The sequence below is a fragment of the Ornithodoros turicata genome, chromosome 7, assembly GCF_037126465.1.
Source record: "Ornithodoros turicata isolate Travis chromosome 7, ASM3712646v1, whole genome shotgun sequence".
Taxonomy (NCBI): Eukaryota; Metazoa; Arthropoda; class Arachnida; order Ixodida; family Argasidae; genus Ornithodoros; species Ornithodoros turicata.
This window is the reverse complement of record NC_088207.1, coordinates 39,340,686-39,354,600: the sequence shown is the minus strand read 5'-3', so window position 1 is coordinate 39,354,600 and position 13,915 is coordinate 39,340,686. Positions and strand designations below refer to the sequence as shown.

Here is a 13,915-nt window from a genome sequence, read left to right as displayed (position 1 = left end):
ATAGCAAAAATATCTATTTGGGGGGAGGGGTTATGATAAAATTGCCGAGTGGTGAGTGACTCCTAAACCTGACACCTAAATTTGAACTTCTCGTATTTCTCACATGAAGTTTCGCATCGTTAAAAAAGAAATTGGTTTCACTTTGGAATGCCAGGCAAGGGCTCTCGTAGATAAGGTGACAGATAGATAAACAAGGGCGCAACAGGCCTGCTGAGCATGCTGACTCGAGATAAGAAAAGGAAAGATTGGACTGAAATAGCAGGGCATCGTACTCACGAAAACTGTCCAGGGCACACCGGATCACGCTCAGGAAAATCTAAGCTTTGGTACGAATATTCCGCAGGAAAAAGTATTGAGCGACACGGGGACGCCTATAAAGAGATATACTCAAGTACGCACATATCTGAGTTAGGGTGCTAAAAAAAGGGTGATACTTTGGAATTATGCTGAAACGTCTTTCAAATTCATTTTATTTATTTCAAAAATATACCAGCTCTCATTGGCTAACAAGAGAGTGACCAGCTGGCGTGGCTGAGTATTGCGTATTAAAAAAGAATGGAAATCGTTGAGGGGATGAGACAGGTCATCACACGTTATTCCAGATAAACGTTAAAGATGGTTCTTCGCATAACGTGAACCTGCATTGAAAGTTTCACAGCAAAAAGAGTAATAGAAGCGGGACCAGCTCCCGTGGCATAGTGGTTAAGATGATCGCTTTCCACGCCGAGACTGGGAGGTGACACGGGTTCGAATCCTGTCACCGGCTGTGCTGTCTGAGGTTTTCCCTGGGTTTTCCGAAGTCGGCCCAGGACGCACACTAACCCCCCGTCCCCCCACTCCTTCCTGCTGTCCTCTCTCCATCTGTCCACGTCTGTACGCCGCTCATAGCCGCAGTTGCTTCGCGGCGCTACCACGAAATTAAAAAAAAAATAGAAGCGGAGAAAACTGGCAGCGCGCTGTCCATGTCACGTCGAGACTGCGGGGTACTGTGGTTCGAATCCCGCGGTGCCGGCTGTGCTGTCGGGGGTCTTTCCTCAGACGCTGTCAGGCATATGTCGGAGTGTTAGTCGTGACGTTGCCCACTTCTGCGCCGACAACGGCGAGCTTTTTTTTATGCAGTACCACGACAAGAGAGGGCATAATAATACTTTTATTCCTGTTTTACTGCCTTCTATTCTGTATTTTGTATTGCTGCAGTGCACCCTGTATAGCGTACAACGTGGGGAAGCCCGCATCTTCCTTAATTAAGTGACAACGTCGTCCCTGTACATGTTTGTCGTCGATATCGATGAGGGAGAAAGGAGGAGAGAATACCTGTATAACAGCAAAGAATATTTTAAGCGCAGTAAATGGTTGTAAATGAAAAAAAAAATATTACCCAAGACGGGGAGAAAAAAAGAAAAAAGACAACCGTTTGCTCGACGAAATTTCGCCAAGTGAGCACCAATGCCTTTGGGAATTCGTGATATATTATTGTGCGCTCATTGAGGAGACACGGCCCCATAGTTTGCAAGCCATTTGTGTGGACCCAGGTACTTATATTTGCTGGAATATGTAACACACTTGAAACAAACGTTACACGAAATGCCTTTGCTGTGACCTCATCACCCTTGGTTTTGCCTACAGCAGCGTTTCTTTATGCTCAGGTGCTTGATCAGTGTAACACTTTTATCAACACGAAGACATATTGAAAGTATCCGACACGCATAACGTGCTTCAGTACATTTGATGTTTAAATATGCTGCCCGAGTGCTGCATCCTTCAGCCGACTAGCCTGAAATCACTTAATCTTGTTTGTTGATCGCTGTGGTAATATTTATTGAAAGCTTTTGAACCTCCACGTGATGAGCATCTGCCCGTGAGAGAACTTGTGGGTGGTTGTGCACACACCCACAAACACGGGGGAGCGGTCACCGTATCTATAGTTGTGTTATCGATGTGACGCGAACACGCCCCTTCCGAGACACAGCCACGTGATCAACGCCGCTGCAAGACGTGTCTTCTCTATAAGCAAAGGCTTGAGACAGGAGCTGACGATGCGACGGCGAGCTGACGAGAGGTTTGAGACGGAGCTAACCGTGATAAGCTGCGAAGCAAATAGACGGATATGCTATGCTGCACATTCTAAGTATAGTTGTTTCAACTAGAAGAAACCGGCGGATCGAACAGCTGGATAGTGTGAATAGCACAACCAGCCACCGACCATCAGATTCCTTGCCGCCACTTGCATAGCAGTCGTGCAGTGACTTCCGACAGAATATAATTTTGGAACTTAAGTTAATGTTGCAAAGATTCACAAGAGCAGAGTAACTTCCCCACGCAAATGCTACCGCGAAGCTAATATGTAGCATGGAACACGTAGTCAACCATTGTGTCTATCGCCGTCAGTAACGCCACTGTGCCTATGCCACACCTCGTTGATACAATCTACAAGGGTACGTGCACGTACGTACATACAAGGGTATGTGCGGTTTGGGTCAAGCTAGAAGCCAGCTATCTTTTCCAAAACGGGGCTGGGGAGCAACAACACCTGAACGCAATCTTGTAATGAATAATGGCGAGGGAACAAATAGGGAATAAATTCCTTTGCACACCAATTATTACAACGCGTCTAATTCAGTGTATGGCTAATTAAGTGTGTGCAACTCTCCTGGAGGATCACGATTACAAATCTAGAATCCACACGGCAGACGTGCACACATATGACATACACATGACAATACGGAAGTCAGGGTTGTAATGTCACGAGGCTCTGTCAACACGTAATGACAGATGCAGTACATTTATTCATTTGTGACTTCGGCACTGCCATTTCCGTTATTAGTTAATCCATGAGGAAATACAAAGAACGAGGAAAGCCATGTATCGGCACATATTGCTGGCCTTATTCGCGCTGTCCGCAGCTGCAGGAAATCAGTTCAGGAGCGTCGCCTCAAGCTGTTGATATGACTGTGCCGTTCCATAGTAGCGTTTAAGCCTGAAATTGCACCAGTATAAACAAATGAATACCATCGACAGCACAGTTTTTTATGGAGAAATGCTAATTTTAGCACAACCTTCACCGTTTAACAAAAGACACAAAAAGACAGGTGTGTAGACTCCTCTTTGGAGTGTACACCCTTGCCACATATATCACTCCCTTTGGTGTGTACAATTACTCCCCATTACCCTCGTTGAGGAGTCTCGTCCGTTAAGGGAGTGAGGAGACTCCTTAACGGGGGTAATGGACAGCAGAGGTGGGCATCCTCACGAGGAGTAATTCACCCTCACCCTTTCCTCACGCACGTTGAGGTGAGGTGAGGAGAGGAAAAATTTGAAATTGAGATTGAGGTGAGGTGACGAAAAATGTTTGAGTGGGTGGTTGAGGAGATGTAGAGCGGCTATTTTCAATTGCGCGATCGCTTAAAAGGGCACCGAGAGCGAGCTGTTTCTATTACCAAGGTAGCAGAAATGTTTTTGTACTGTAAGCATTAGGCTCTCTACACTAAAACGTGTTCGCTGTAAGCCCGTTAGTTTGAGACTTTCAGTTGAGTCAGATACATGATAGACGTGTCAGATCAGATACACGTATACAAGTGAATATAGCTTGTGTGTGCTTTATGTATTTAGCTTAGATTTCAATAGAATCAATCTCAGGTTCAGTCACATACATGATGTGAGACACATGAACAAGTCAATATTGTTCCGTGTGCTTCAAGTGGTTAGATCAACACCACATAAGTCATTAGAAATCTGTACAGCACGTCTACCTGATTGCTTCGAAACAAGGGGCTTGAAGAAAAGGTCACCGAATTCCAGCTACAGATGAATACGTCTGCTATTTAGATAATATTTATATAATATATTAATAATATATAAAATGTACAAGTAATTCGAAGTACAGCTGCATATACCATCCCGAAAACGATTTCCACAGCTCCATTCTTATTCTCGCTTGAGATCGAGATACTCGATAAACGCCATTCCTGTTTTGCCAGTATGAAAAACAAACAACTCAAAATCGCTCGGTTTGTGAAACTTCTCTACCCATGTACCGTACGTCCAATTTTTTGCTGATTCTACTTGTAGTGGATATTTGTTGCAACAAGGACGAACCAAGCAAGGTAATCTTAGTTGTGGGTACTTGTAACTTGTTGTGAGGAATCAACAAACGAAGCAGTAAAAAGCCAACTACAACGGTACACCCACCCGCTCCTAATCCTTTTTGACTCCGTGTTAGCGCCGCGTAGCATCTGTGGCTATGAGCGACACCACTCCTAATTGAAAGAGCAATTGTGAAGTGAAAGCGTTTTACAGAAACAGGTTAAGGTGAGACTAGGCCAAAAATTATAAGAAGTAGGTTGAAGTGAGATGAGGTGAATATATTTTAGAAGGAAGGGTGAGGTAAGGTGAGGTCAGGAAGATACTTTAGAATGAAGGCTGAGGTGAGGTGAGGAAAAAGTCTTCTGGAAAATGTTGAGATGAGGTGAGTTGAGGAACATCTTTCAGAAACAAATTGAGGTGAGGTGAGGAAAATTTTAGAAGGAGGTTGAGGTGAAGTGAGGTGAGGAAAAACATCTGGGATGAAAATTGAGGTGAGGGCAAAGATCGTGAGGGCATTTGCCCACCTCTGATGGAGAGCAGTAATTGTACACTCCAAAGGGTGATCGGTGACATATGTGACAAGGGTGTACTCCCCAAAATGGAGTTACAGTACACCGCTTTGTTAGGAGTGTAGACGTAGGGCCGAAATGATACAAACTATAGCGAACATGACGTGGCATTTCCCTGACGGTTATGACCCAGATCCTAAGCTGCCTGGCCAGCCCTGTTGATATCCCTCTTGCAAAAGCAACTTTGTCGTTGCCATTATCCTCATTTTCAGTGAAAGGTCCCTAACTGAACACGATGTAACTAAGTAATGTCTACGAAAGTAACTGTTCTGAGGCGGAAGCGCACAACAGACGAACACAACAAGAGCCTCAGGGCGCCCAAGAACATGGACAATTGAAATGAATAATCCCGCCGCTGTCTGGCTTTTTCGACGACTAGAGTCACTAGATAGCGGTACAGAGTATCGCATTCCTTTTCCGCGCCGGTACCGCCGTTCGGCGCCGGCGATTGGGCCGATCGTGTCACGTGCTTTGTCCTTCGGAGAACTGGCCGTCCATGTTTAGTCACCTCCACGCCAAACCCGTTTCCTGGGTTGCGAGCTGTCGCGACTAGAGTCACTAGATAAGCTTCGCTTCAGAGTATCGACACTGAGTTCCAAGAGCGAGCATGCGCTATGGCGCTATCTTGTTTCCGTGCCACGGTAGCCACGCGCACTTCAGGCGCATTTTAGCGAACGATGCCATCTATCGTATACGCGGGTGGACTGTTCCTTTCTCCTGCAAGCAGCTCATCAAGGTTGACGGCCTCGCACAATAGTCATACACACTTCTCTGTCCCACAGCGAGCATTATGTTAGTTCTCTTTGATCCTCAGCTTGGGATGGTACCGGTGTGGTGCGGAAACAAGATGGCGCTCCTTCTCAGTGTCGACACTCTGAAGCTAAGCTTATTTAGTGACCCAAGGCTGGACAGCGCGTTGTTCTCTACCGGAGAAGGGGGCATTGGCGTCCTATTGCTAGGCGACGCAGCCGCGCCTGACCCAAGACGGCGGGGTCGCTCGCCGGCGTGGCTCAGTTAGCACATTGTCGCTACTCAGCCCCATATTTAGTGACTCTATCGATGACTGCCGTATTTCAGTGAAACGATAGGTACGTTGATGCGCATGAATTACATATGAGAGAAACATTGCCCCTTGCACCAACATGGACTCAGTCGATAAGTAACAATATTAGTGTATATTAAATGTGTATGTTGTTCAATGGTGTTGCGTCGTTTTACAGCGGGCACCGAGCGGGAAGTACTTACTATCTTAAGTACATTTCTCAGTACTTGTACTTTAATTAAAATACATTTTAATTGGTCTACTGTTGGCTATATCAACACAAAGCTTGGTCGTAAGATAATTTGTTTCGGTTCATATTAATGAGTCAGCTGCAAGCTATCTATGCTTTCTAACTTCGCAAAAATGCTAGCTAAAAGCTTTCTAAAGATAACAGTCGAAACAAAACTACCTCACATTTTATGACAACCAAATGTCGAAATGTTCAGCGATAGTACCTAAATTTGTAAAGTACTTAAGTACTTTGCGAATGATTTTGTACTTTACTTTAAGTGCCTTTGTAATGTGGTACCTTTGTGCTGTACTTGAAGTACAATTTTGAGGTGCTTTGCCCATCACTATTCAGAACTCCAACTCGCGCGTTCCCGACTTTTTTAGGGCGGTTTCACATGCACGGCCTTGACTGACCTCGAGGTGCCCTAAGTTCAGTTTCGTTTCCTTTGAAACAGTACACCAATTTCTTACTGAGCTTCAGAAACTTCGGCTTCCTTTACTGTGTCTGGAAGAACGGCCAGCTTCGTCTCTGGCAGGAGCAGAACCAGAAGTCCGCTCAACCCACATAGAACAACGTAAAGGACGTACGGTACTCTATCTTGAGTCGCTTCACCCTGAAATATAACTGATTCAACACCAGGATGTACAGGCATAATGTGACGCGTGGGGAAAGATGACACGTACGAGCTCCTTTACAAAGGGCGCGATGGCTGCCGCCGCCTTAGCGAAGATGGCACTGTAGCACATGCCGACGTTGCGTAGCACTGTGGGGAAGATCTCCAGGGAGTAGACGGACACCACACTGAACGCGGCCGCTATCATGAACTTGCCCAATAGGGTGAACGAAATGGCCATCCACGACTTGTCTGAAATCAAAAGAGGCTCCATAGCTCCACTACAGCTTACTGGGCTTTTTCACACCCAGTCTCCGCCATAAGCCATGGGTGTTTCCTCGATATGTACTACTCAATTCTTGCATTGTTGTGCAAAAAAGTTCGTCAGTCAGTCAGTCAGTCAGTCGATGGATAGATGATATGCAAAGCTCTGTCGAGCCAGTCCTAGTATATCCACACGTGATTTGCCCCCCACGATTTTGCATTCATTTCAATACCCTGATTGATTGATCGGAAAATAAAAATGTGGATATATGAGTCCAGACAAAGGGGGGACGGGCTACTCAAGTACACGCAAGTACGAGAGAAATTAGGAGGAGGACGCAAAAAACCAAGTGAAAACGCAAGACAAATACAACTCAAGATGTCCAAGGGTCAAGAAAAACAAATACGGGCTAAGTCCCAGTCTAAGCAACCACTATCGTGGTTGCTTTTTCAGTTCTTTTCATCCATAGGGATTATGGCTGATGGCTTTGTCCTATGGCCGAACGACGGCGTGTGGTTTGCGTTAATTGCTGAGTCGAATGTAACTATCCTTATCGATTCTGCAGTGCTGGACAAAAGTTCGTGGAACGGGAGAGCGGGGTTACTCTCTCCCTCGACGATATCGCAAAGTCGGAGAGAAGGAGGCACGTGCCAGCAGTTCATGGTGCTGGTGGAACTGCTAAGGTCCCTGGAGGTTTTAATGATTATACTTGAGATGAGATGGGAGTAATCCAGTGACGCCACTTCGTGTTCTGAGAACTGCTGTCTAGCACCGCACTAGTGTGCTGCAGGAGTGCAGGTTACCTTCACGCAATAAAGCGGCCCCAGCACACGCGAACGCGCTGCAGAGCAACGTGGCAGATTGGGTGGTCTTGCGTTTGTACATAGAGAGTACGACCAAGGTGGATAAGTATGCGGGAACCTCAACGGAAGCACTCAGGAGAAAGCTGACGTACACGTTCCCTGCCAGGCGGCCGACGTTCAAAGAAATAGCATAATAGGTGAACGATATTGCAAACCTGCGATGAGAAAATTAATTTTGTGAGACAATATTTCGGAATTCACTTATCTGGACGTTTCTTACCACGTGTAGAAGAGGATAAGTGTTCTGCTCCTCAACTTCGGCGTCCTCAGCAGGTCGAATGCCGAGGCTGTCTTATAGGGCGCGCTCTTGTCGTAGGCCTTCAAACAAACGAGAGTGCGGCTCAGGATGATTGGTGTCGAAAGACAGAGGAAAAGGCGTACTGATTCTAAATCCCTCCTGAGCTTCTGCCACATTTTCTGAGCTGCCATCTCCTGCGGCAGATTTTTCTTGATGGCGTATGAGACAGCCAGTTCAGCCTCGTCGAAACGTCCGGTCGCCATCAGCCATCTCGGTGATTCTGGAAGCGACCTGCAGGAAGTAGGTTCTCTGAAAATATTGGGTGTATTTCCACAGCGTTGCAGCTAATCGTATAATTTAGCCCATAGAAGGTTCAGATGCAAGATCTACGCGTAAATTTTCATTGCACGGATGCACGTGACGTTGCGTTAGCGGTTCTTGCTGTTTCTTCGTGCTGCTGCCTATGTTCAAAAAACACTGAACATCTCAACGCCATTAAAGACTTTTGCCTCAAATCTCTCGATGCCTTGAGATTTCACAAGCTGATACAAGGCACCTTCACTCTTAATAATAATAATAAAAAAAAAGAAAGCATTCATACGCAAGACCACGGAGGAGGGCAACGCTGGGTACCATGACGAAGCCTTGGATGTACAGCCAACCATGCAACAACCATCCCACAATTCCAAGGTATACACAGCCGAATCCCCATCCGATGTGGTACCCCAAGCAGGTGTAGCACCTATAGCTGGGGTCCACAGTTTCGACAGCTGCACAGAGTACCAATATATTACCAGTATTCATTCTGTTCCCAAATAAGCTGTTAAAACAGAACTTCACCACATAGCACGCTCCTAGCCAATTATCATTCCGAATGATATCATTCTGTTTCCTTATTTGCTGAAAATGGGAGGAGGCGCCTATCTGGGACACATTATGCATGTCCCAGATAGGCTCCTCCCCCTGCTTTGAACAAATCATTACACACAATGATGATATTCTGAATGGCGGTTGACTAGGAACGTGCTATGCGGTGAAGTTCTATTTTAACAGTGTAGGTCGTACATATTTCGAAAGTAGACATTCGCTTGGAATCCTGGTCACTACGACAAATACACATTCGACAACACGCTGAATAGTTGAACAGAAACTTACTGAGTACAAGCACCGTTTCGTACACAATGATTGCACCTGCGCCGACTAGCATTCGGAATATCAGAAATGCTTTGAAAGAGGACGCCGCAAGCACTCCTATGCCTGCGATCACCACGAGTATGGTTGCAAGTATGATGACGGGGCGTCGTCCAATTCTGCAGGAAACGTGCAAGAAAACGCCTACATGTGACAGACGTCGTGGCATGCAAAAATACGAAGTTTCCTCTTCGAGTTTATCGAAGTAGCCACTGCGACAATGTCGTTTAGGGTGGGGTGTCGAACAGAAAAATTTTAGGGGTTCCGTTCAGGTTCAGGGACTTTGGTTCGGTTCCGTTTCAGCTCCGGAGCGTAGAAATAACGGTTCGAACCACTTTGTTCGGGTTCATAACAGTTCAGCGGAACTGCAGTACAAGTAGTACCAATATTCTCTGGTACTCTGGAGGGTACTGAACAGCATTCAAGCTTTTCCACGGGCACATTAACATGCATGATGACTTGAGTGTGACCTACCCACTTTACTCACTGCTATTCGTATAATGTACGCTGTTGCAAGAAAAAAAAAACAAAAAAAAACGCGGCTCACATCAGGGTCCTGTCCCAAACACAGACACAAAGCGCATGACCGAACGGATTACGAGAATAGTGTACCACACCATTTTCGATAACACTGCAGCACATGAGGCAGTTTTAGCCTTCGACTAGGGTGTCCTTCTCACTTTTCATATCACCCGTGTCCAAGCGTACGAAAAATAAATGAATAAACAAACGCTGAACCGTTTGCCGAATGGGTTCGGACCAGTACTTTCCGAGATGAAAAAAAAAAAAAAAAAAAAGAAAGTAGCTCGGCTCGATTCCGGTTCCGGAAAAAAAGAGCGGTTCAGTTCCGGTTAGACACCATGGCTTAGGGGCACATCTCACACAAACCTTAATGAGGATAAAACTTCGTATTATAGTACCACATTTGTTAGTTCGTTGTACTGCTGATTTTAACGCTTCTGTCTCAGACTCAGAATCTGACACACGTATATAGGCGAGGCGGAGACATTATAACACATGTTATAGGTAACAGCATTCCTCTTGCCCATAAACGTTAGGGTAACGCGGCAAGGATTCAATGGTCCTATAGTGGCAGAGGGAACAGGACCATGACTCATGCGTTTCAGAAGTGCAAAGTGCACTACACCTGGCGTTGATAATTCTTGGATGGGTGCTTCGGCGATTATGCGCCAAACCATGTTAATCATTATCACGTTGCGACTGTTCCATATACCCGTTCTTTAACGGTACGCAAAGGTGAAGGCCTTGTAAGGAACGCGCTTTCCCGAGAGCAGAAAGCACAGGCTTCTACAAAATCACACTTCGCCGCCATTAACGGGGATACCCGGACGGTGATACGCCGCTAGACCTCTTCCTAAAATTCTCACGCTATATGCTGCATGCGATGGCTGTTGCAGTATACGGGGTCACGCAAAGAGCATTTTACCCGTGTCGTTCCTTTAGCATGTGTCGTTATCGGAGCGGAAAGAGAGAAACAGTCAAGGACTGTTACCTGTCACTAATATTGCCGAAAATGATAAGGCCTAGCAAGCTTCCCAACATATAAACGGATGCACTCAGCGACACCAGCCAGCCCTGCGAACACACCAAGTCCCACTATAAAGAAACACATCCACTATAATTATTATGGTAGACGCGTGTGGTACAAGAGATATTTTGCGCTCTTCGTACCTGGTCCACAACAGTCTTTGGTCTATGGCTGGGGTATTCCCAGTGGTTACATGCGACGATGGAAAAGTTACCCGTCGCGTTGTCAGGCCCGATATAAATGTTGCATTCGTCGACGCTGCTACTGTTCTCTCCAGATGCATGTAGCCAGTCGTCCAGGCTTAGGTTTGTCGCACTCTGAGGGCTGATGCATCTGCGTTGGTAATGGTGTGAATTCTTACCCTGCGAGAAATTTCATACGCAGGCCGCGTACGTCTACAAAGACTATATGGGCAACTACGAGGGGTGTTCAAGTCAAACCGGGACTTTTCATTTTTCGCAAAAGTAAAATGAACTTACAGGCGAGAAATTAGTTTTATATTTCAACGTAATCACCAGCTGCGCTAATGCACTAGTCCCAGCGTTTCACGAAGGCTTGGATGCCAGCAGCGTAGAAATCCTTACCGGCGCGTAGCAGCCATGATCGGACCGCATTCTTGACCTCGTCGTCGCAGCTGAAGTGGCGACCCCCCAAGGAACGCCTTCAGTGGCCCGAAGAGATGGAAATCGCTGGGGGCGAGGTCTGGACTGTAAGAGGGATGTGGCAGCAACTCCCAGACAAGTTCGTGTAAGGTGCGTATCGTGAGATGCGCTGTATGCGGGCGTGCATTGTCCTGTAGGATGAGGGCTCCTTTGGTGATGAGGCCCGGCCGCTTTTGCTTCAGCGCCTTATGCACATCCCTGAGAACCTGGCAGTAATATGCACTATTGATGGTGGTACCACTGGGCAGAATATCAACATGGACAACGCCAGCCTTGTCCCAGAAAACCGTGGTCATGACCTTACTCGCAGACGGGGTGCTTCGGAACTTCTTGGGAGCTGGCGAGCCTGTATGCTTCCACTGTTTTGATGCACGTTTAGACTCAGGAGTGAAATGGTGCACCCACGTTTCATCGCACGTGATGATCCGATCAAGGAACGGCTGTCCTTCAGTGTCGAAACGGTACCATAGCTCTTGGGAGATTTCCAGTCTTCTCTGCCGGTCAAACACGGAGAACTGCCTCGGGACCCAACGGGCACTGACTTTCCGAAACTGGAGGTGTTCATGAATGATAGCGTTCAACGTTCCCACAGGAAGGTCCGTCTTTCGAGCCAGTTCGAGACATGTTATCCGTCGGTCCTTCAGGATCACGCGCTCCACAAGTTAGATGTTCTCAGGAACAGGCTCTGAGCCGTCGGCCGGGATCGTCCTGCACTGATGTACGGCCGTCTCAGAACCGTTTGCACCACTCAAACGCTTTGCTGCGGCTAAGTGTATCGTGGCCATACTGTGCCTGAAGTCTTCTGTGAATTTCAGATGACTTTACGCCTTCATTCACGAGAAACTTCATGACAATTCCCTGTTCGATGTGCGTGCTCACCTCGTTGTCGGCCATCGTGTCCAGCACGTGTCTTCCGTTTTGCACAAACTTTGGACCACCACGTCGTGAACGCGAAGGCCTGTCGCGTGTGAAAATGACGAAAAAGAAGTAGCGCGAGCAATTTGTACACCCAGGAGACAGAAAGTACCGGTTTGACTTTAACACCCCTCGTAAAATCGGCGCCGGCCCTTGTGCCCGTGCAGGAATTACCTTTTTTCCCTCTTTTGTTTCGCTTAATTCTCGAATTTCTTTTACTGTTCGATGTTAAAAAGCTTTGCCTTCCTGTGCTTCAGCTCACCTTCTGTATTATTACCAAATATTTATCTTTAAACGTCTTCTCAGGTCTGGGTCTCCCGAAGACTATCCAGACGAATGTCCGCACAGTTCCCCCTGAAGTCGGCCCGGGACGCATACTAATTAACACTCTGTCCCCAACTCCTACCTGCTGTCCTCTCTCCGTCTGTCCACATCTGTACGTCGCTCATAGCCACAGTTGCTTCGCGGCGTTAACACGGAATAAAAAAAATTACAGATCGTGGCATACCGATCCTCTCCGTTGATTAACACATAATCTACTCCTCCGCGTTTTACGAAATCTTGTACATATTAAATATATTAAATATTTAAAATACATACGCACATAATAAATCTTTAGAAAGCTTCAGTTGTGTCATTTTTTTCAGTGTTCTGCTCCTCGTTTCACAAGATGGCAGCCTCCATCCACACCTCGTTTGGCTCAGGTTTTCTGCTCCCTGACGTGCTTAATTTGTTCAGTGTCACAGAAAGGGGTGTACCAAATGATCGAGGGCGCTCCTTTTTGTAATGCTTCCATACATCGATTTGGTATGTACTTCTTTCATTTTTACTTATGCTTTTACTCTTTTTTTTTAAGGACAAGCAGACTTGAGCAAAACGGCACACTAAGCAGACTGGCAAGTTCGTATACGGAACTACATCCGAGCCGTCCATCGCACACGTAGTAACCCATTCCTGTCACTGACTGCACTGCGTTCTAGTACTGGGCCTTTCCTACGGTCATGGATAGTGCTGACGTACCTGTGGACCACGTCAGGAGCTATGACGACGCTGAGCAGATGGTTGCAAGCGAGCGCTACCGCCGCTAAGAATCCGAAATGAAAAAGCTCTTTCTGGTAGGGACCGTAACCGTAGATGCAGAAAACCTCATCTTCAGTCACTTCTACTTCTGGAGGCCATTCTGGCACAACAGAAGCGCGCTTGACCAATGCCGAAATGTAGCATTTCGCCTTCTGCATAGCGTTGCTATTTCTGACACTATATACGCATAAAAACAAACGGGAAGAACGAAACTCCCTCGCGCGACATTCAGCACCGACTTTCACGTGATGATGACGGTCGAGGCACGTGACGATGGCAATAGCCCTGTCGACAAAGTATTTTCTTATAGCTCGAAAGTCGCAATTAATGCCGTGGAAAACCCGAGGACGTGCAACGAATGTGACTTTTGCGATGGCATCTTTCGTAACTATTGGGCAGTTTATTAGGCAAGATGTCCGTCGATGTCAAGATTGTCCGTCGATGTCCGTCGATTAGGCAAGATGTCGTGTCCTGGCCCACTCCAGCCCAGCAACGCTCTGCGCTCAAAGCTCTTCTGACATTTCTGGACACCATCGGACTTCGATCGTTATTGTGAAGGGGCTCGTTATTTTATTCCCCCCATTCCATCCAGCAATGGGGTAGAGTATCGCCT

At 46.7% G+C, this 13,915-nt stretch overlaps 2 protein-coding genes across 4 annotated transcripts in view; one reads left to right on the top strand and one right to left on the bottom strand.

Moving 5' to 3' along the window:
- The window catches only part of LOC135401068 (phospholipid scramblase 1-like), a 99,211-nt gene that overhangs the window by 51,378 nt on the left and 33,918 nt on the right, over positions 1-13,915 (top strand). The window lies entirely within an intron of this gene.
- Positions 2,767-13,542, bottom strand: LOC135401067 (organic cation transporter protein-like). Of its 3 annotated transcripts, XM_064633209.1 has the most exons (11): positions 13,243-13,542; positions 10,789-10,978; positions 10,610-10,713; positions 9,061-9,215; positions 8,507-8,675; positions 8,049-8,196; positions 7,888-7,985; positions 7,608-7,822; positions 6,610-6,791; positions 6,397-6,539; positions 2,767-2,977 (listed from the first exon to the last, which is right to left on the bottom strand). In XM_064633209.1, the coding sequence occupies exons 1-11, from the start codon at positions 13,458-13,460 to the stop codon at positions 2,914-2,916; spliced, it is 1,686 nt and encodes a 561-aa protein (XP_064489279.1). In that variant the 5' UTR covers positions 13,461-13,542; the 3' UTR covers positions 2,767-2,913. The 3 variants fall into 3 exon arrangements, with proteins under 3 accessions (XP_064489279.1, XP_064489277.1, XP_064489278.1); XM_064633207.1 differs by having other exon boundaries at positions 7,888-8,196; XM_064633208.1 differs by having other exon boundaries at positions 7,888-8,196; positions 10,610-10,692.

Excerpts from the sequence above, each read along its gene's own strand:
- LOC135401067 (XM_064633207.1), bottom strand. The coding sequence starts at position 13,460 with ATGCAGAAGGCGAAATGCTACATTTCGGCATTGGTCAAGCGCGCTTCT. Across the intron at positions 7,823-7,887 it reads CTTATCCTCTTCTACACGTG|GTTTGCAATATCGTTCACCT; the intron begins GTAAGAAACGTC and ends TTCTCATCGCAG. Across the intron at positions 2,978-6,396 it reads GCCGAAGTTTCTGAAGCTCA|GCTTAAACGCTACTATGGAA; the intron begins GTAAGAAATTGG and ends GTGCAATTTCAG.